Source organism: Vipera berus (assembly GCF_964194415.1).
Source record: "Vipera berus genome assembly, chromosome: 1".
In the NCBI taxonomy this organism is placed as follows: Eukaryota; Metazoa; Chordata; class Lepidosauria; order Squamata; family Viperidae; genus Vipera; species Vipera berus.
Window position 1 is genome coordinate 338724887 of NC_138202.1, and position 23906 is coordinate 338748792.

At 40.5% G+C, this 23906-nt stretch overlaps 1 protein-coding gene across 1 annotated transcript in view; it reads left to right on the plus strand.

Moving 5' to 3' along the window:
* The first annotated feature begins 21329 nt into the window (after positions 1 to 21329).
* The window catches only part of HIP1 (huntingtin interacting protein 1), a 35072-nt gene continuing 32495 nt past the window's right edge, over positions 21330 to 23906 (plus strand). Inside the window, exons 1-2 of the mRNA XM_081344481.1 lie at positions 21330 to 21749; positions 22499 to 22556. Coding sequence (XP_081200607.1) covers positions 21626 to 21749; positions 22499 to 22556 — 182 coding nt within the window. The 5' untranslated portion in view covers positions 21330 to 21625. The remainder of the gene's footprint in view (positions 21750 to 22498; positions 22557 to 23906) is intronic.

A 23906-nucleotide genomic window follows, 5' to 3' on the forward strand; every position in this document is an offset into this window, starting at 1 on the left:
GCTGTGCATGAAATCGATGTTGGTACTTAGGGTTAGCGGTTGCAGTTGTTTTATTCAGATGACATGAACAACATTCTGTTTTCATCACGAAAGTGAAGGCTTTCGCTGGTGAAGTGAGGACAGTGCTATATTGGGAGTAAGGATGCCGATCCAAAACGACCATTAAAGCATCTAGGCCTGATGTAGCTTTGCCCGAGGCTCCCTCCCTTCAAGCTTCAGAGGCCATGGAATTTGATGGGCGCGAAGGGGCGTGTTGGAAAAAGGCGGGAATGACTACTTGACGGTCAAACATTTCAGCGCCTTTCCTGACGACAACCAAGACCGTTCGGCTAATTTACATGGTTGTGAAAGAAGCGTATTTGCTGCGACAGAGCATTTAACGGGACGGGGGAATGAAGGGATTACCCTTCGGACTCTCCGAAACCCGACAGAGTCACGCGCGCAGGACCTCTCTGAGGAAGCCTCAGCGCCCATGAGCGGCGCAAGCCCCCCCCCCCGTTTCCCGCCAGCCAGCGGCCATCCGTTTGCGTGCCAAGTGGTTAATGTCGCTGAGGCGGCAGCGTTAAACAGTGAGCCGCTCTGGCGATCCCTCCAGGCAGGAAAATCCTCCCTCTCCCGCGGGCGCAGCAAAAAATAAATAAAATAAAAATCTCCTCCTCCCTCCTTCCGCTGGTTTTGTGACGGGCCTCGCCCGGCTCTGGCTTCTGCACGGTGCCTTTGTGCCGCCTGAGCATCTGCTCGGAGGAGCCCTCCCTATCCTTCGAGGGAGGAGGGAGGAGGCTCGGGCTGGGCGGGAGCGCCGGCGCCTTTTGTCATTCAGAGCACACAGGCAGACGCGTCCGCGCTCGCTCCGGCGCTGCGCCTGGCGAGGCGTCGCAATCCAGCTGCCGTGGAGGGTCTCTTCCCGGTCGCCCGCACGCACGCCACCTTCCCACTGCCTCTCTGGAAGTCCTGGTCCTGAGGAAAGAGCTTGGCGGAGGGGCCGAAGATGCCTATCCCAGCGCTGCGGTAGGAAGATTGCGAGAGAGACCCGCCCCGCCGGCCGGGGAGGCGCGGAGCTGCGGGACCCGGGCGACAGCAGCCCTCCCACCATGGAGGTGGGCAAGATGGTAAGGCTAGGGGCATGGCCCAGGAGAAGGGCATTCTGTAACGGTCCTAGAGGATTAGTGGACACGGAGCGGTGGCATATGGCGTTTGAACTCGCCCTGCCTTGTGCAGGTGGCTGATCTCGGGATGCTCTCCCTAGCGGGGCATAGGCAGGAGCTCTGAAAAGGAGGCAGGTCAGCTCAGCTGGCTACAGGATTCCTAGCTGAGCCTCCTTTTCATAGAGTCGGGAACCCTCCGCAGCTGTTCCTTTGGGGCTCGGGACCAAATGCAGGAAACCCGCTGAAGCGCTCTCCTTTCTGTTTGTTGGCACTGGAGAAGGGACTTGCGAGCTTGTCGCTTCCCTTCCATTTTCCGGAGAGAGTTCGAGGGAGGTGCTTCAGCCAGGGCTGAGATCACTCACCGTTTTTAATTCCTCTCCTTCCCTGTAGCATTTTTCTCTCGCTAAACGCCAGACTGGCTTTTTTTTCTCTATACAAGAAGGATCCTCCTGGTTGAACACCTTATCCATAATCGTTCCTGGTGCATCCACTATCATCCTTTCTCACTCGTTTTGCCAATGGACTTTGGCTAGAGGGGGAAGAGCATTTATCAGACAGATAGATAGATAGATAGATAGATAGATAGATAGATAGATAGATAGATAGATAGATAGATAGATAGATAGATAGATAGATAGATAGATAGATAGATAGATAGATGATAGACAGACAGACAGACAGACATGGAAAGGCATGAAGTTTGTAAGAAGTTTGCAATTTGTTTCTGCAATGGAAGAATGCCTGCTGTGGAAAAGAGAGGGAATATTTTCTTCTCTATATCCCTAAGCTAGAACCATGTCAGGCCAGTGCTGATTTTGGGACACAACATGCAAGTACAGGTATTGAGATCTCCCTACCCTCCCTAAGAGAAATGGGAGGAGAGTCCTGCTGCAGCTTTCTGCAAAGATTGGAGCTGCTGTTTTAAAGGCTCTCAGAGACTTCTTGGGTTTGTGGCAAAAAGAGTGGGGGTGGGGCACAGGAATAATTTTCTCTCTTGCAATCATAGCACATAAACGGGAGGAATCAGAACTGCTCAAGCAACAAAAAGAAGGCAGGTTTTATAACACTGAGGGCCAGCATGTGGTCCATCACAGTATACATGAATTGTAAAGATTACTGATTGGTTGTTAGTGACATCATACTATTGTGGTTATTAAAACTTTACTCCTAATTAATATTTTAAGGATGGATAGTACATGGTGTTGACCAAGCAGAGAGTGTCTTGGTTAAAGCTGAATGAAAGTGAGTTGCTGGCATGGTAGCTTCAATGGATTATCTTGGGCAAAAAAACCTGATGCATTAAGAGGAAGTGGAGCTAATGGAAAAGCACTGTGCTTCATATTCTTCTTGCACATTCTGATATTTTCAAAAGGCAAAAATACTTATATAATGAAGATAGACCTGAATATCTGATACTTTCTGGATATTCTGCTATAGTTCAGTAATGTTTCCTTCTTACTAGCTGTATAATAGTAGCAATATCAATGTAATTCTCTTAAAGCAATGATCTTTATTGGAAAGACAAACTCCATCTAGTCCTGATACTCAATATAAATTTTTAACTTTATAAAGTCTAGGTGCAAGCTGCAGGTTTTTGGATTTGGGGATTCTGATAAAAAAGCAGGTGGATCCTATAAGCTGACATCATAATGTAACACATGAACTTACCTTAGCAACAGAAAGTCACTTGACTAATAGGATGTTGCAGTGTGTGAGATCTTTTGCAATGAAAATGTATTTGCCAGAAATATATTACTAGTACTTTTTCTTTCCTAGGTATTGATTTAATATGTATATGGACATAATGAGGAGAATGTATGTTTTTGATTTAATAACTGGATATTATTTGAAATGGAGATAATACCTCATTTACCTATTCAGGATTTCCTAGTTAGCATCAATACCTTAAAAACTAAGGAACAAAAATAGATGGTGGGCTTGTCAATGAAATCTCCTTAGCATCACAGCCTTAATTAGAGGGACCTATAGAGTTTAATGGGCAACTGGAAATAATAACCTTTAAATGATCATAGCTAGAATGTAATCAGATTTAGACAAGGTATTTTATTTATATTTATATAGCCACCCAACTCATGGGACTTCAGGCAGCATAACCAGCGACAATTTAAAACCTCAAAAAGCAAAACAAAACCCAACCCCCTCTGCCCTGCAGTTATGACAGACAAAATGGTACAAGCAACTTGGTCTGCTCTGTATCAATGCAGGGCCCCCAAGCCTACTGATAGAATCATGTCTTCAGAGCTTTTCAGAAAAGTAGCAGGGGGGGGGGGCAGAGGAGCAATCATATCCCCTGGGGAATGATGTTCCACATGGAGGGAGCCAATACAGAGAAGGCCCTTTTTCTTGATCCTTTCAGATGTACTCCCTTAATCGATAGGACAATATGCCTTGTCTTCCCATTCTTGTGGGCCAGGTAGATGTAACTGGGAAGAGGCGATCCTTCAGATAACCTGACCCCAAGCTATGTAGGGCTTTAAAGGTGATAACTAGACCTTGAATTATACGTGGAAGCAAATCAGCAATCAATGCAACTCCTGCAGAAGAAGTAACACATGCTCAAATTTAGGCAAAACTGTGCAGCTTGCTCCATTTTTGAGCCCACTGAAGCTTCCAAATGCTCTTCAAGGGCAGCACTGTGTAGTGTATATTACAATAGTCCAAACAGGAGATGACCAGAGCATGAGTGACTATGAGAAGGGCCCATTGATCCAGGAATTGGATGTAAGTGCGCATAACATGCTAGTGCTGACAATTTTAATCCTTCATTCTATGATAATTTTAATCGTTCATTCTATGCTCAGTAGCATCATTTAATACCATTATTGAGAAGTTAATACTAAATCTTCAGATTAGGAGCCCTGAATCTCAAAGGTTGATATAAATATGGGAGGTGCTTTCTTTAACTGCATTTTTTCCTTAAATTTACCATAGTCTAGATCAGGGGTCAGCAACCTGAAACAGTGAAAGAGCCACTCAGAACCGGTTCCCTCACAAAAGGAAAAACTGGGAGCCGCAAAAAATGTGTGTACATGCGCGTACATAGGCAGAACAGGATTTGACTGAAGAGTGGAGCCAAGGCGAGATATGCACCTACCCTGCATATTTGAATTGATTGGTTGAACTTTTTTAGTCCCACTTTTTTTTTTTTGGACTGCACATGGCAGAGGACTGGGAGCTCCAGGAGATGGCTGAAAGAGCCGCATGCGGCTCCGGAGCCGCGGGTTGCAGACCTGTGGTCTAGATGAAGCAGGATGTAAACAGTTGGAAAAAGGGAAAAAAACAGGTATAAGGCTAGATTTTTTTTGCTTTAATATATAGTAGTAGAAAAGTAAAAGAAAGAGCAAAAATAGTATAATACATATAAAAAACAGCTCAGTTTTAAAACACAGCATTGAACCTTAATCACATGGAGTAATATTGATTAGTCCTTCCATTACATCAATAAAGGACCAATTTATAAATAGAAAGTGAATCCATATCATCAACCCAGCCTTGTAAATATAAGGTAGTACTGTCCATCAGATAGGGGGCTTCATCCTGACATCCTTCCTACATCTGTCCATACTTGTCAAATAATCCTAGTCTTCAACCCTTTTGAAGAATTTTGTTGACAGGATTGGGGGGAGGAGCCAAGAGGAAATGAATTATCCAGATTTCGTTCAATCAGAATTTAGGCCTGGGCATGAGATGGAGACTGTATTGACTTCTTAGTGACCTCCTGTACATTATTGCCTACCAATAGTAGGTAGTTCTACACCTTTTCTATGGGCCATTGTAATCGATAATTATGGCGCAGGAGAAGTTGGCGTGTAATGCAGTTATTTTTAATATTTACATTGTCACTAGGGGAGATCAATTTTTAGTTCAGAATATGATGATGTAAATACGGTTATGATACCCAGTTGTATCTGTCTCAAGGCATTGATGCAATTGAAATGTTGTCCTGATGTCTGAATACTTTGAGGATCTGGATGGAATGAAACATGCTGGAATTGAATTCAAGGAAGCAGAGTTGCTATTTGTTCATCAAGATTTTCTCTGCTCCAAAGTTTATTATTATATAAATTTCCTTTAAAGAAGTTGGAAAAAACCTTTGTTCAAAAAACCATAATGATAAACCTTCAAAGCATATAGAAGCAAAAAAAAATCAATACATGTCTTATACTACTCAGATCCAGGACCTTTTCCTGGTTTCATAGATTTAATAGTATCTATTATTTCCTCAAGAGAAAAAAGTGCAGCCACATAAATTACTTAGTCTGATGTAATCTTTGAAACAGCTATTTTTTAAAAAAAAAACAATTTCTCCAGTAACCTTCAACTCAGTATTATAAAGTTAAATGTACAATTGAAGAATTGTTGTTTTTTAGATCAGTATCATTAGGTAGTGTGTTCTGAGGCTTGGTAATAATAGAGATGACATTACTTTGTTGCTGTTTAACTTAGGAGGCTGATGATTTACTAGGGCTTTCCACATCCTTCCAATATCTTTGCTTGCTCCAATTCAATGAATATTCTACAGCAGGGCTTTTCAACGAGTGGTACATGTACCACTAGTGGTACGTTGGCACCTGGCAGGTGGTACGCATACAAGGGGTTGAACAGCACTGTAAAAAAATGTTTTAATAAAAGTGGATGAGGTGAAGCAGCAGCAGCAGTGCCGCACAGGCTAGTGGGAAAGTCAGCTGGAACTACACGTTGCCTGGGTCCTACTGAGGGCCCAGGATCAAAGTGTGAAGCTCCAGCTGACTGGCGACGGCCTTGGGGGTGGCAGGCAGCCGCACACAGTCTTCAGGTGGAGATTCAGCTGGAGCTGCGCAAGGCATTGCTGCCTGGGTCCTGCGGAGAGCCCAGGATCAGTGCGCAGAGCTCCAGCGGATTGGGGGTGGCAGGTGGCCTCACGCAGTCTTCAGGCAGAGATTCTCAGCTGGAGCTGCGCGAGGCATTGCCTGCCTGGGTTCAGTGCATGGAGCTCCAGCTGATTGGGAGTGGCAAGCAGCCTTGCGCAGTGTTCAGGCAGAGATTCAGCTGGAGTTGCGCAAGGCATTGCGTGGGTCCTGCTGAGGGGGAGGGAAGAGAGGATATTAAAGGGGGGTAGGACTACCTGTACTTTATCACTTTTTTCCGTTGGTTTTTTTTTGTTTTGTTTTTGTTATCAGGTTTTTGACACCTTGCTAGGCAACTGGTGGTACTTGAGTATTGCCATATTCTAAAAGTGATACAATCGGTGAAAAGGTTGAAAAGCCCTGTTCTACAGCATGTACACAAAGGAATGAAGTTCTAGTATAGGAAACAAAACTTCAGTCATATATGTCAAAAGTTTCTTAATTTCCTTCAGTTTATTTTCTTCAACAAATTGTTTCACTGAGAAAATAAGGAAGCAATGTGTTACTGAGTTTATTTAGAAAAATAATCCCAGCTGAAATTAACTTAGAGAAAGAAAAATAATAATTAAAACTTTTATGCTAGGTTTTGAACAAGCAACCTGCTGTTTGTATGATAAGTGTTATAACTATTGTGTTGTTATAGCATTCCTGGTAAAAGTAGCTCTGGAAGATGCTTGATAACAAATGCCATTGACTCAGTTGAGGATGCATTCCTGTTTCTATAAAGTAGGCAATGAACTGTTGGGTTTAGTCCAAAGTGAAGTAAAATGCATCAGTCCAAACAGACAGGAGTGCTTGAGGCAAGGTGGGGTGAGAGTGGGGACACTTTAAAACTGTAGTGGAAAAACACATTTGTAACAGGAAGAATAAGTACATAGCAGTGTCCATTTCTGTTCTTCAAAAATAATTACTGGCCCATCCTGTCAAAGGGGCAATTGGGCTGTGCAGATAAGCAAGCATTCAATCTTCTCTTTTCAGAGCTAAATATTTCCAATTCTTTCAGCCTCTTATATCAATCATATAAGAGCTACTTTGTGTCTCAATAAATTGCATTGGATTAACTGGACTATTTCTACTTAAATTAGGTGTTACTAACTTTTCTCTTTCTGTTGCGCATTTCTAAAGGGAAGAAGGGGAAAGATTGATGTTTAGAAAATTATATTTTAGGGAATTGCTGCATCTTTGAGATGATTTGGAAGTTAAAGCTGTATATCATCAACACCATTCAAGGTTTTGGTAATGGTTTTCAAAGCCCTACATGGCATGGGTCCGGAGTACCTCAGGGATCACCTGCTGCCGGCGTCAACTTCCCTCCGCCCCGTGCGTTCCCACAGAGAGGGCCTCCTCAGGGTGCCACCGGTCAGAGAATGTCGGCTGGTGGCCCCCAGGGGGAGGGCCTTCTCTGTGGGCGCCCCGGCTTTATGGAATCAGCTGCCGGTTGAGCTCCGGATGGCACCTGACCTTTGCTCCTTCCGACGCGATCTGAAGACCTATTTATTTGAACAAGCCAGCCTGGCCTGATGGGGGATGTGTTGGGGTTTTTATTGTGGATTTTTTATTATCATCTATTGTTTTAGCTCGGGCTCCTATTTAATTCTTTTTTAATTTTTGTATTCTGTATTTTTATATGTGCCCTGTTCACCGCCCTGAGTCCTTCGGGAGAAGGGCGGTATACAAATATAATAAATACTAAATACTAAATACCATCCTTGTTTGGTTTCATTGTGTTTTCTAAGTTTGCTTTTCTTCCTGCAGACATTTCATTACCAGGCTTGGTAACATCATTGGTGCATAAGAATGCAAAGTTTGGTGGCTGTTTATCTATGGTAAACTATCCCTCTGTGATGTGAGCTAGGCCTGAATGAAAGAGGAGATCCTGAGGATGTGGGCCTCTTGCATATGGCAAAGACTGAAGGTGCCTGGAGATGGGGGTGGATTGTGTACACAAAGAGCTCAATACTTATCAACCTTACTCTCTGGCACATGATGAATATTCATTCCATTACTCAAGTTTAGTTTAAATGGTATTAATATAATGTTTAGGTTTTCATGTCTGCTTTGATGTATAGTTTTTTTAAAATGTCCCTTTTAGATTATTTCATTGAGATATAATGTCTGTCCTGGAAATATTTTTTATAAAAAATGATTACCAAAGAATTTGCTTATACTGGCTTTTATAATCAGATCTGGAACAAAATAAACACTTTTCCAGATATTAATATCATAAAATCTGCATCCATGCTAGTATTTTGTTTTTTTCCTTCTGTCAGTTATATTGTAAACTGGGCCAGAAATATTCAGGCTGAACAGTTGGACAAATACTGTATGGTCTATATGTCTCAGCTCTAGATGAATTGTTGTGTGGGCAAGCATTATTATTTGAGAGTACAGGGACATGTAATCTAAGGCTTCAGGAATACCAATACCCTCTCGTTTTTCAGCCTACGGACAGTTCTCCTAACATAAAATCAGTAATCATTTCCCATCAATTTGAGGCAGAAACCATAAAATATCATACATATAAAAGCATCAGAATGGGTAAAATAGAGTTTTGTTTTGTTTTGTTTAAAAAAAGCTATCAAAATCTCCAGTGGAAAAATACAAGAAACCCCTGACTTTATTAGTACGTTTGAATGTCTACCTCTCATTATAGCTCTCAAACACTCTCAATAATGTTCATACTGCCTCCAAAAGGTTTCCTACATCACATTAGAAAGTTGGAAGAATAAAGAAGCATCCAGTTTACCATGCATTTGCACTGTATTGCTCTTAACAGCCCAGTTATTAACCAAGCTGTCTACAGCTTGTGAGTCACTCAAATTTGGCATTGGGGAGGAAAAAAATCTTCCTTTTGCAGGATTGGAATTGTCATTTGTTCTTTGATTAAGGCCATTTTATAATTTAAGTGTACCTTCTATTAATTTGCTTGGACAGTTGGAAAGATGGCAGAAAGGACCTGAGTGGTACTGAAATGAAACTTGGAAGTATAACCAAGCTAGAACTGAAGAGTAGTCCTCTACAACTGAGGTTCCACAGCCTCATTTCTTAATAATTTAGATACACTGTATTCTATAAAAGGAAGCAGTGTTCACTGTTTATTATCCCTGAACTTCAGGTTCCCCCTTCCTATTTCTGAGTCTACAGACATCCTCATAAGATGTAATTAGCTGACCCAAAGTTGTGTGCTTCTAAATTTTAGCTGTGGCCAATCACTTATAAGTTTAATGTTTGTGTAGAGCCAGTGGTAAATGTGTCCCTCCTTAGCCCAACTGTGTCTAATTTTCAGCTTAAGAGTTCAGGAGCATGAATTGGCAAGTAAGCCATACAGTAGGACTGGGGTAGGCAACTTTTGGATGGCTGAGGCACATTTTCTTTTCATTTGGCAGCCAATTGGGTAGGTGGCTAGGCAATGGTTTGGTGATGCAGATGGTTGGGTTTATCCTTCTAAATGCTATTAGTATCTGAAAGTCAGCAGGAAATTGCACCTCATTTTATTACTGCTTTGCCACTGAATTTTCAGGGGGTTCAGAGCAGTAAAAAAGGGGGGGTTGGATTTCCATGAGAGATACTTGGCTCCCCTCTAAGATTCAGGAGTGAGCTTTTATTTGGGTCCAGAGTTGCATGTCAAAGTATGCACATGGTATGCCTAGAAACTCAAAAAGATTTCAATCCAACAATTTTTTGCAGATCTTATAATTAATAATAGCAAAGCTTCAAGACATTTCTGTTAAGAGAAAGAGGCAAAGTGCTGGCATTTTGACAGCAGAGATTTCCATATTTGTCTTATACTAGGATCTCTTATATGGCTTTACTCTGTTTAGGGGAGATAATTGAAGAGAAGTAGCAATATTTAGTGCTTGGTTTTCTATTGCTATTCTAGCTGGTGAAGGGAAGGGCACATGTGTGTCACCAAGCAGGCAACATATTGCATGTTGCAGCTGATAATTGTCTTTTTGGATTGACTGTTTCCCTCCTTTGTGAGTAATGGAAGCTTTCAACCCTGAGAATGTCCAGTTCTGTATACAAATATAGAAAAGAGAAGGCTGAGCTCTTCAGCTGGTACAAACAGGAAGGAAATGAGGCTTCAAAAGTGGGCCTTGCACCCCCTAGTCTCTCCCCCAGTTGAGTCAGAGAAATCTCATTCACAACTCTGCAGCTGTGATTAGAATTCCTCCAAAGGAAAGCTTTTTCGGAGTTGCATTTTTGCAGTATTGGCTGTCCACTTGGTCCGCCAGTGCAACTTCCTTTTTCCTTCCTTCCTTCCCTCCCCCTCCAATTGATAATGTTCCTTTGTAAAATGTCAGGGGAGGTTTAAATACCTCATAACAAGGCAAAGGATCAAGGATCTCTGTGGTTTTAAAAAGAGAACTTGATGACTTTCCAAAGAGTTTAAATCTAGACTCCACTTGGCAGAGTCAGGAAGAAAAACATTCTTAGCTTCCTAAGAAGCAGGATCCGGTTCTCAAATATTGCAAATGCCCAAGGGAATGTTTCAGATTCCCTGCAGAAGCACAGTGGCCCAGCATTAGAAGTGCTTTCATTAAATGTTTTAGTTTTTCAGTTTTCCTTCTTGTGGTTATGTGTTAAAATAAGAAAGATTTTTATAATGTTCACTTTGGATTTCTGAGTCATGACTATTTTTTCCCCTATGACAGAATCCTAGAAGTTTATAAAAAAAGGGTGGGGAAACTACCCTTCATTCTACTTACTTGGTTGTAAATTAATCAATTATTAATCTTTCCACTTCCTCCTCAGTTTATAACCACCTTTGTTGTTGGTCCCATATTAAAATCATTTTTGAGTATCCCAAAACAGAAGACTGCATCTCCCAGCACAAGAATAGGACATGATGGTCCTGATACTCTACTTTCGTCATTTCCTGAGGCCTTTTGTTTTGGGTCATTCAGGATGGATTCTCCATATAGCTTATAGCAGGACTTTTAAACCTTTTCACCCATTGTACCACTTTTAGGATATGGAAACATCCAAGTACCACCAGTCGCCTGGCAAGTTGTCAAAAACTTGATGGGAAAAAAAGGAAAGGAAAAAAGTGATGAAGTACAGGTAGTCCTCGACTTACAACAGTTCGCTTTGTGACTATTCGAAGTTACAATGGCACTGAAAAAAGTGCCCCCCAAGCCACAGCCGAGCAAGACACCTGCCTGCCCGCCCGACGGCGCTCTTCCTCTTTTCTGAGGTTTTCATTGTGAGCATTTCTGTTGAGGATTGGCAGCAGGGGTGGGGTGGGGGGTGTTTGGTTTTTATTCCCCCCGTCTGCTGGGTGGTTGCAGAGAAGTTTTGTCACTTCACATCACCCTGGGACACTGTGACTGTCATAAATACGAATCAGTTGCAAAGCATCTGAATGTAAATCACAAGACCCTGGGGATGCTGCAACATTCCAGCTGATCGGCACTTCTGGGCTCAGCAGAAGCACCGGGATCAGCACTGAGCTCCAGCTGGAGCCTGGCGCTGATCCTGGCACTTCCGCTGAGCCCTGACAGCCCTGCAGCTCCAGCCGTCTCTCGCTCAGGCTTGACACCAGTTCAGCTCATTCCCCTCCCCCGCTTCTACTTTTCTAGGATGGTTGCGTACCATGTGCCAGGTGCCAATGTACCAGAGGTGGTACCCATACCACTGGTTGAAAAACTTTGGCCTAGCAAGGTGTCAAAAACTTGATGACCAAAAAAAACATGGAAAAAAGTGATAAAGTACAGATGGTCCTCACCCCACTTTAATATTCTCTCTTCTCTCACCCTCTCTAATATCCTCTCTTCTCTCACCCCCTTTAATATTCCTCTCTTCTCTCACCTCCTTTAATATCCTCTCCTCTCTCACCCTCAGCAGGACCCAGGCAATGCCTTGCGCAGCTCCAGCTGAATCTCTGCCTGTGTGAGGCCGCCTGCCACCCCCAATCAGCTGAAGCTGCGCATGCCGATCCTGGGCTCTCAGTAGGACCCAGGCAACGTGCAGTTCCAGCTGACTTTCCCACAAGCCTGTGCGGCGCTGCTGCCACTTCACCTCATCCACTTTTACACATTTTTTTACACTTTTTACAGTGCTGTTCAACCCGTCGTACACGTACCACCTGCCAGGTGCCAACGTACCACTAGTGGTACACATACCATCGATTGAAAAGCCCTGGCTTATAGCACAGGACATAATAAATAAAGACATTTTAAAAGCAGTTAAGTGTTGTAGCAATAAAATGATGATGTAAACCATGTTATGTACATGGATACGGTCAATGTTATCTGCCCCTTTTGTCTCCTTAAGATGCCATTTTCACTATGGAAATCTGTTTTAGGATTTATATTATGTTTTCCTTAAATGGCAGGGAACCATGCTATTTTAAAAAAAATCTTGGCTAACAACTGCTTAGGATCTATAAAAGGAAGTTTCAGTTGCTGCTTGTTATCTTAGATCTTCTGTTCACCAGCTATGGCATAAATGGATGAACAGTATGTTTTGATTCAATTTAGCAGCAGGAGATATTGAGGCTTGGGAGTCCATTTGACCCTAGACTACATCCTACTGTTCTGTGAACTGAAACAGTAGATATCCAATGTGACAATAGGATGTTTTTTAAAAAATGCTGCTTTTTTTACCAAAGATGAAAGCAAGCTATATACTTCCTTTTATGATATCCAAATGTGGAGCGAGGTAATGGACAATGCTGAGTCATTTGGGGTGACAGCCTTAGTTCACTTTACCTGGATACAGAGATGGCAAAACATATAATTACTCCTGTGTTGTTTATCTCCATCAAGAAACCTCACAAATAGAGTTGTTTTCTAATTGTTGAAATTACTTGTTTTTTCTAGGAGCTATATACACTAGTGAAAAATGTCCCTCCATTCCATTTTTGTAAAATGGTAAGCCACTTTAAAGTGATTATGAGACTGTCCCCAGGTCTCCTGCAGGAGTTTTCTTAATGGAGATGGCTACTAATGAATAAAAAAAAATTCTATTAAAATGAAGTTGTAGTATTTTATAAAGGCAGTTCTTTGGAACTGCTTTCAGTTGTGTTTAAGCCAAAACCTGCTGGCTTACATATAAGCAAAATTGCGAGTCTTTCTATCCTATCTCAATATAGTTCTCTTTTCACCCAATTCCTTGCCTTCTATTGGCAGTTTTCAGCACATCATTGGACTACGAGTAGGTGAGCAGGTCTTCCTACATATTATGGTAACTAAATAGACCAGGGCAACTTACTATCTGGTTCTCCCTCTTAAACATGCCATAAAAGTGAAGTTGGTGTCAGTTGGTTGTCATGCTGCATCCCCAAAATGTTGGTATTGATACTCATTCATCAATTTATGAACCAAACAAAACTAACTTTATGTTTATAACAAGTGGAAAATAAGGGGCTACAAATTAACAAACTTGAAAGAGTTAGAGCAATAATTACTATCTGCCTCTGTGCTCTTGTACCAACCAAGATGGACTGATTTTGCCTTCTTCCAGCATAGGAATTCTTTTTTATTTTGACTGGAGTTTTTGCATTGTTTTAAGCAAACAATTCTTGGCAGTTGCTAAATATGGCAACTCACAGTTGCTTCCCAAAAATGTGTCCAGGAATTTGCAGATTGAGTGCTTGCTGTGGAGATGGGCTTCTGTCTTGATAGGATCACATTTTTTCCAATAACATTTGTCTCCTCTTCCTTCTCTCTCCCTCTTTTAAAGACTGTCAGCATCAACAAGGCCATTAATGCTCAGGAAGTTGCTGTCAAAGAGAAACATGCCAGAAATATCCTTTTAAAATTAGAGCTCTGGAAAAAGAATGGTGAAGCTGGAAAGGTGGGGTATATCTGCCTGGAGTCATATTCCATCATGACGTGTCTGTGATGGACTGGAATGAAATACCTGCATTGTAGTATGAATAGGAGCTTGCTTCTAACTTTTTCTTTGTAAAAAAAAAAGTACATGCTGTGACAGTGTGCCCCCCCACATGAGCAAGATTTGAGTTTTAAGACAAGTACCATTAGAAACATCTGGCATGCCTTTGCTCCGGTTTTCAAGGTCCCAGTAAGCAAGCTTTGTAGGGCCATATTGGAGTAAACATGCTGTCAGCTGTTGGTAGAAGGGGTTGACGATATTTGGTTCACTATGTGCAGTTGTTTTACATAGTTCCATTCATCCCATAGTTGCACATGGGCTTAATTGCTGCTTCACAAATTTGTTATTTAGGGGTGGAAAATTTTCTCCAAGATTCTTAGCTTGAATATTGCAAATCTAGTCTGCCCTGAGAAGCCATCAGTTCCTGGAATATCTGGGATATTTTCCCGCATCTGGAAGGATAATTGACAACTCCTAATGAAAGAAACTCCAGCTTGGTATGGATGACTTACAGTAGGTCAGAGCTTTTCCCGTTTATTTTCAGGCTAGTTTCCCATCTGGAGTTCTGTAATTCTTATCATGTTGCTGGAGAATGAAAGAAAGGGATATATCCGTGAATTCAGTTAAGTAATATTAAGATAGATCTGGTAGAACTTGATTTTCAAGGCCCCACTTCAATCCTGCTCATTGCCACTCTTTCTTTTCGTTATTCTATATCCCTTGTGCTGCCTTTCTCTCATTTTCCTTAGCTTGTCTCCCACCATGCATCCTGGGAACACACCATGAAAAAGGAGCCCACACCTTCTGGTCTGTTGTAAACCGCCTACCCCTTTCCAGCAATGCTGTTCTGTGCTGGAAGTTTTGCCATGTCTTCCACAAGCTTCTCCGTGATGGACACCCAAATGTAAGGCCATAACCTCTTTTCTTTTCCTCTAAAACTTTTGCTTTTTTTGGTAAGATGAAATAAATAGCATATCTCAATATAATGTCACCATTAAATTCCTAAGTGAACCTGGTAAAATCTAAAATGTGTAATAGAAATGTTTTTAGCATTAAAAGATAGTATGGGCATCTTTAGATCAAATAACAAGTGATTAATTTTTGAACTTGTTGGTTATAGAATAGGTTCAGATTTAATCTTCTCTCATAATTTCTTAATGTAACGAGACATATTGTTCTAACAGTTTGCTTTACTCCACACAAACCTTATTTTTCAAATCTGGAGACTTCACTTTATGATAGTTGGAAATATTAGTACAATAGAGACATAATGTTTGACCATGATTAACACTAACTAATGTTGTCCTCCAGGTTATAATTCTAAATTGCAAATCCAACAAAAAGAACCTTATTTAACATATTGAACAAAACTATTCCTGATGACACCAGGAGACATCTGTACAATTTGATTTTCGTAGGCAAGCACACAGGCTAGAGAACTACAAAGCTGGCACTCTGGATGTATTTCCTATGTGCCAGTGAAATATTTAAATATACACATTATTGCAAGATCTAAAACCACTTTAAAACCACTTTACAGTTTACAACCAATCCTTAACAAAAGCTCAGATTTGCGTATATGATAGATATATAATAGTTACTTAAGCAAAGCCAACCATTCTTCTCTCTACATGTCCTCCCTTTTCTTTCAGTTGACAATATTACACAGTTGATTAACCTATTTGCCAACCTTAATCTCTTACATTCATTTTTTTTCCTGGTGGTTCTGTTGTACTGTGGGCATTCAATAGCTTCTCAAATAGCCCATTTCCCTTCTTTCTGAAGGTCTTGAAGGATTCTGTGAGATACAAGAGTGAGCTCAGTGACATGAGCCGCATGTGGGTAAGTATTATTTGGGTCTACAAAGAACTGCTTCTCTTAGTAATAAAACATACCTTTCAAGTTCTTGTTCCTTTTGAAATCAGGAAGGCACAGAGTTGTTTTAGGCCATTTGGGTAATGTAATATATTTTCTGAAAATTTAGGCTAGAGAAGATCCATAGATCAGTGAGCTGAATTTAGATAAATTTGGCAAAGTTTGCCAAGAGGATGGAAGATGTGGCACTTCTTTTTGTGTTTCTTTTGTTATCTTATTTGTTGAACTAATACTCACTGGGAAGCAGTGTATATACTAGCTGCTAATAGTTTCCTAGCTTTAAAAGGTAAAGGTAAAGGTTCCCCCGCACATGCGTGCTAGTCGTTTCCAACTCTAGGGGCCGGTGCTCATCTCTGTTTCAAAGCCGAAGAGCCAGCACTTGTCTGAGGATGTCTCCGTGGTCATGTGGCTGGCATGACTAGATGCCAAAGGTGCACGGAACACTGTTACCTTCCCACCATAGTGGTCCCTATTTTTCTATTTGCATTTTTACATGCTTTCGAACTGCTAGGTTGGCAGAAGCTGGGACGAGTAACAGGCGCTCACTCTGTTACACAGCACTCGGGATTCGACCTGCCAAACTGCCGACCTTCTGATCAACAAGCTCAGCGTCCTAACCCACTGAGCCACCGCGCCCCTTTTTTTGTTCCATAGTAATAAGCCCTTAGTCATTTCTTTGCTGTTATGACTGCTCTCCACTTCCTTGTGCCAATAATGTGCCAGTTTGATTTCTGTGTACCGAATCTGGTAATGTCCATGCATATAGGCATCATTTTAATTGTTGGAAGATTGTTTTAGGGTTGAAGAAATGCTTGGATTGGCAAAAATCCTACTTCTTTTCAGGTTCCTAAGCTCTGCAATCTAAGTATATTTTTGTTCTTAATAAACATCATTTTAAAGGTTATTTGCAAAGTATAATTGATAATACTTGATTGCTGATGGTATTGTACCAGCCTGTTTATCTTTTTCTTGCTGGTCAGTTTCTTGAGTGTTTAGTGGATCTACAGAAAGACTATCTCAGGTGAAGAAAGGGACTCCATATAAGAGTGTATGTTGCTGCTTTTTTCCTTTAAGGGACATTGAAAACTTAGGATTGAATAAAAATAATGGAAATGTTTTTTTCATATTTAGAAAGAAATGAATTCGTTTATTATTAACTGTAAAAATGAAATCAAAGTTCTACATGGAAAGAAGCATAAACTGGCACTCACAAGCTCTCTTCTGTATCCCTGCTCTTAGCAGGTATGTAGAGATCTGTGTTTGCCAAGTTAGCATGTAGACTTTTCTCTAATTGTCTTCCGGATATTAGTTACAGCACTATTTCCCAGGTTTTTATTTTTATAACTAAATAGGATACTATATGGAGAATTAAAAAAATTATAGCTTTATTTTAAAATATACTGTTGTAGTTTTAACAGTTATATGCACAAGAATTTGATGGGTGAAAGGTAGCTAAGTGGAGAATATGTGTATCTTTTTCCTCTGAAAGGGGGGAAGGTTTAAATGCCAAGGAAATTGACCCATTGATAGCAGCAGTAGACCCCTGCTTCTGAGTTTTGTCCAAAATGCTGGCAGTTTGTAAGGTTCTTAAAAAACTATTTCTACATGGCTGATAAATCCCTATTTACAGAGTGTTTTGGTAGATGTGGATATGACCTAACCAGCACAACATTTGTGGAGATCAGTGACAGATACTGTCAGTGGTGCCATACCAGTGGGGATAAGAGAAGAAAAAGTAAAATATACATTTAATGTGTCTTTGAGCTAACTGAAATAATGCTCAAGGTGGTTATGATACACTTGTACACAAAGGGCTGTGAGGTACCACTACGTTCTCCCCAGTTTAAACCATTGTGTAAATAAAGCTGTTAAGACAAAAGTTCTCCAACCTTTCTGGCTTTGCGGACTGGCGGGAGCGGAAGAGGCGATGTTCTGCACAAGCGGCCTGCAGGCGTACACTGCTCCATTTGCGCAAGTGGCATGCGCTTGCCCACTGCTTGTACAAGTGGCATGCGCTTGCCCACCACTTCGGGCAGTCTGGTTCTGAATGGCTCACAGCCCAGTAGTGGGGCCGCAGTCCAGGGGTTGGGGACCCCTGTATTAAGAGATTGATCTAGACTTGTTACTTTATTATTTTTTTCCTTAGGGTCATTTGAGTGAGGGTTATGGACAATTGTGTAGCATCTACCTCAAATTGCTGAGAACCAAGATGGAATTCCACACAAAAGTAAGTTTTTCTTTATTGCTTCTGCGCTTCTGTTGGAGAACGGGATATCTCGCAATTTTCTTTTTCTCTGCAAAGCACTTTGCATAGCTGTAGAGACCGTGGGATGAACAGTAGCCCAAACTTGGTGTCCAAACAAGGTTAGAAGTAGGAGCAGTGTCCTTGATGAAAAACATAGACTTTAATTTATAAATAAGATTCCAGAGTTTTTAAAAGTATATTGTAGCCTTTATGCGTATCATTCATTTTGAAGACAACAGAATATTCTGGACTATGGACTATGTTTGTGTAATTTGTAGTTCTGGTTGCTTTTACTGAAGAATAAGCTAATTGATACTCTTTTAACTGCTCTGAAGATTTGTAGTACAGTACTAATTTATTGATCCCATAAATAATGTGCTAGAGAGGATGAATAGTTGGAACTCTGCTACATTTCTTCTTGTTAATTTTTTAATCTGATTGCTATCTTTACAGTATACTTCAGCATCTGATACAGGCTGATCTTGATAGCATTTTAATATCAGAATTGTCTAATCAATATCTCTGCCTGCTTGAGAAGGATTTCTTCCTTGGGAGACAGAGAAACTTTCCCCCAAATTTCTCACCATGCTGTTACCTATTCTCATGATTAACACAACCAAATATATTTTCCCCCATATATCTTAGAGGAAGATATGGATCAGACACTTCAGATTCTCTGATCTGTAAGAGTTGTGTCCCCAGGTATCTGAATTTAGAGTCAGAATTGCTGATTACAGGAGGATAAAGAGGACTGTGATACATGCATATGTATGTGCATTCACTTATAAATAAAACACCTATAAATGAGGTATGCTTAGCGATGTGGGTAGACCTTCGTTTCCCCCCCCCCCCACTTTATCTGTCTCTTTATCATTTGTATATAGCTCTCTTAATGTTATTCTATAGGCTTCCCTCCACTTCTTAACTTGCATTGTAGTTTATATTATGCTTAACTCCAGGTCATCCCATTTGACTCAAGGCTGTGTCACATTTGGGAGTGGTAGTAGCAGCATGTATTTATAGAATGGAATGTGGCTAGTTAGAATAGGAAGCTTGGATTAAATGAGCATCTTCATGAGAGCAGGCCTCTGATTTTATAAGCAGTTTCATAGGCAAGCAAAATGTAGCTCATATGTATGTGTGAGAGAAGGTAATTCCTCTTATGGTTGGAGGATGCCTGTGAATGGAAGAACAGTAATGAATTACTGCTTTTGAATCTCTGGCAAAGCACCAACATTTCCAGCTGCCTGGATTATTTAATTCTTTTGAGATTCTGTTTTCTTAAAGCCTGCATTGTAGGCATGTCTTTGTTGTTAGCGTTCTCTTGTGTCTTTTGGAGTTGCTTTTTATGATTCTCTATCATTAAGAAATGTCCTTTTTTGTCTCCTTCTCTGCATTCCAAAATGAGATTCAAAGATGCACTCACTTCAGTTTTAAGAGTAGAGTGAGGGAAGGAGATACATATGCTTCTTTTATATTCAAAGCCTTATACAGTCCAAAGTGATTAAATTGCTAAGCAGTCTTTCTTTCAACTCAGTTATCCTCTTTGCTTTTTGGGCACTGAAACTCAGCTGAACCTGAGAACAGTATCTGGCAGGAGCATATTATCCATCACCTGCCTTGATCCAGAGTCCTAATAACTATTCTTAATCTTCGTTTCCTTTTTTTTATAGAATCCCAGATTCCCTGCAAACCTCCAGATGTCAGACAGACAGCTTGATGAGACGGGCGAGAATGATGTGAATAACTTGTAAGTGCTACTGGGGCAGTTGTAGATTTAAAGATATTGTTGGATTGCTGTGCAGAATATTGTTAGTTTACTCTCTTGGACAACAAAAAGAGAAAGTGATTCTGCCAAGTTGAACCTTCATTTTACTTTGTGGGAGTCTCTATTCATTCTCTTCTTTCCATTTTAGTTTCCAGCTCACTGTGGAAATGTTTGACTATTTGGAATGTGAACTCAACCTATTTCAGACAGGTAACATTTTACAAAGGACAACAATTTTAAATATTATAGCAAGATATTTTCCAGAAGCTGTTTGTTCACTCTTTGTAAGTTCCTACATTCATGCATTTTCTATCTCTTCCATGGGGATCATGGTTCATAAGAAGTTATCCTAAACTTTTCTAAATTGTTCCAGTGTGAGACAAATAGGCATTTTAGTTGACGAGAGAGAAAACCTAGGTTACGGAACTGGTAATGTTACATATGAACTCCAATTCCCAGCATCCACAACAAGATGATCAGTTGTAAGTGATCCTGAGAAATTTAGGGGCATTGTGAGGGCTGTGAATTTATCACCCTAACTAATGTGAAAAAAATATATTTGTGATTGTTAAATGTAACCTAAACAAATAATAATAATAATAATAATAATAATAATAATAATAATAATAATAATAATAATAATAATAATAATAATAATCACATACTCTTGGGGCTAGGCAGTTGGATTTTACAGGCATCTTCTGGATTTTTTTCCACATAATCCAAACCTTTTTTCAGCTGCTGATTTTTGTGATTCTTCTATGCTTGCTCTGCAGATAAGCCTAACATCAAAAAAGAATTTTTTAAGTTCATTAAACTGAAGGAAAAACTGCAACATCAGTGTTTCATAATTTTATCTACTCCAGACTAAGAGGAGTAAATATGCCCTTTCCAGACGTCTTAAGACTATCAAGTAGACTTCAGGTTGGGAAAAGGGCCCTTCCCCCTGCTTCTCCATCTCCTCCTGCTACTAAGATGGATACCTTGCATATCTTGGTTCATGACATAGAAGTTGCCTACTGCTGATGTGTGGCCAATATCTGTCCCTTTCCTCATTCTTTCACCCTTTCTCTTGAGCAACAACTGTCGCTGCAAATCATTTAGCACTCTGAATCTCATGAAACACAGACTTTTGCTCTCTGCTACTATAGACAGTTGGTTCGGTAGGACTTTGGTTCTAATATGAAAGGTGTTTTTAATAATGTATAGTTCTTATCTTTAATCATTTAGGAATTAAATCAGTTCTTCAGTTTTTAGAGTCAGTAAATCCTTTCTCTTGGTTGACATTTTTAATGCTTCTCTGCTCATTGCTTGGATCCTCCTTGTGCTGCATAATTTTCAGGATTTTATTGTGTTTGTGTTCTCTTCTCTTGCTTTCCTTGTCGTATAGAGTCAGTTGTTCTATTGCAGATTGGGTGGCCCATGGTCTGTGTCCTCCATTACCCTGTTTTTGCACCCCAAGTGTAAAATTGTACTTTGTTTTGGAGAACTTTTGACAGCTAAAACACGTGTCTTTAACATTTGCAGAGATGTAAAGCAGCCGTAAGATCGCTAGCTCTTTCCCCCTCCCACCACCACCCTAAGTCATTTTTTTCCTGTTTTTGACTTTGTATTTCACTTTTACTCTCTCTTTTTGGAGCAATTTTCCTCAAATTTAACTTTGTTAACTTTTGTTATTTCCACTCTGTAGATTCTGTGACCCTCTTTTGTATAGTATTGTTATTTATGGCATTTCTGGAGGGTTTTTTTTCCTGTGATTAGAACATGAATTTATCCATCCTGTCAAGATAATTGAAATAATCCATGCTGCTGCTGTGGTTCCCCTTCAGTGTTCAGTTCCTTGGACATGTCTCGCTCTGTGTCGGTCACAGCTGCCGGGCAGTGCCGCTTGGCCCCTCTGATTCAGGTTATTCTAGACTGCAGCCACCTCTATGACTACACAGTAAAATTGCTGTTCAAGTTACACTCCTGTAAGTACAAATCTATCTATTCCATTTTGGCCTGAATTCCATCACCACTTTCATTCTTTTTAGCTACAGTAATTAGTATGACAAGGACATTCTCCATCCGATCTCCTACAAGGTTTTATTACTATACAGTAAAAAATGTCCTGGGAATAATATATTAATTCATCATATTTTGCTTTTGTTTTAATCTTGAAATTGTTTCACAGATATATTTTAGAAATACAGTCTCATTTGAGATAGGCCAGTATTATTGTTTCCACATTGGATTTGTTTGTTTACTTTTTAAAAAAAATCAGTGAGGGTAGAGGAAAGGTGATAAAGTAAGATTAAATTAAATGTGACGTGAATCATTCATTCAATCATTATAGGAGTGTCTTGGAACATGAGGTATAAAAGAAGACAGTGATATTTTTTTACCATATACAGTATATCACAGAGTAAACTGAGACAGTCCCTCAGTCTGAGCTTAAGAGAAAGGGTTTTAAAGGCAAAGGATGTAAAGTTCTATTGGGGCATTTTGCAACCTGAAAAGATAGGCCTTATATATATCTTTGTAATTTATCCATGCTATTGGTGTAGTTCCCCTTCAGTGTTCAGTGCCTTGGACATGTCTCCCTCTGTGTGAGTCACAGCTGCTAGGCAGTGCCGCTTGGCCTCTCTGATTCTCTTGTTTGCATGTCTACACAGATATGGCTAGCTGAGCCATCCAAATATTCTCCTGTTCATTCTTTCTCTTCATATCTTTTCTCTAGGTCTCCCAGCTGATACACTCCAAGGCCACAGAGACCGTTTCCTGGAGCAGTTTAAAAAGTGAGTGTGTGTGTGTGTGTGTGTGTGTGTGTGTGTGTGCGTGCGCATGCGGGGGGGGAGTTGTTTGTTGAGATGAGGAGGGAATATGCCTATATAATGGCTAGGAAAGTGGTCACTATGCACTTATATTCAGTGGGCTGTGTCAAGGTAAAAATCACCTTTGTAGAGGGCGACGGACCGTGCTTCAGAGAATGCATGATACACTTGCAGGAAGGCAAGAAAAACACGACGCATAATCTTACTAAATACCTTTTACTTACAAAAATATAAAAACTAAATATATATTATACAGAGCTAGCTGGGCTACATCCTAACGTAACAGACAGTAACAGCAAAGTGAAGAAAACAATACAGATAACAACTCAGAACTTTCTCTAGACATGCGCAGTAAACAGACTGAAACCATAACATAGCTAGTCATATGGGATTCACTATGGTTACCAGATAAGTTATCACAACAGGTGCAGAGAACAGGGGAAATGTACAGTTAGAAATGAACTTTTCTGACGAACAAAAAAAACGTGCAGTGACATTCCCCTTCTTTCGTCAGCAAAGTGAAGACTCAAGTAAGGCACATCTTCTCACGCAGATACTCATGCTGGGCTGTAGGAAGTGGTTTGTTCAGCATGTCAGCAATTTGGTCACGTGTAGGCACATACTGTAATGTCACAAAACCTTGTTTCACCAGTTGCCTTATGTTTTGATATCGGATGTCAATGTGTCTGGACCTTGAACCTGTAAAACGTGTTTCAGAAATATAAACCACAGATTCATTATCTTCCATCACTGTGATTGGTCGAATCGGATGTGTCCAGATATCTGTGATTAAAGCATCAAACCAGGTTAAAGAATTGCATGCATCAGACACACAAGCATACTCAGCTTCTGTAGAGGAACAAGAAACAAGATTCTGTTTACGCACATGCCAGTAAACAGGACATCCATTTAAAAACATCATATAACCTGATGTACTTTTCCGTGACTTCTTATCACTCGCCCAATCTGAATCTGCAAAACAACATAACTCTGCATAGTCAGTATGTGTGGGTTCCAACAACAACTTCATGTCTTTGGTGTTTTTTAAATACCTCAATAACTTTTTAACACATGTCCAATGAAACTGTTTTGCCTTGCCTACGTGTCGTGATAAAAGATTAACACTAAGTGCAATGTCGGGTCTAGTCCAACTACTAATATACAGCAGCGACCCAATGACTGAGCGATAGAGTGTTTGATCTTCGAACTCAGGACTTGGTTCGTGTGCCAAAATGTGAAAATCAGTTTGCATGGGTATACTCACAGGCTTAGCGTCCTCCATGTTACAGTGATGTAACAGTTGTTCAATCTTCT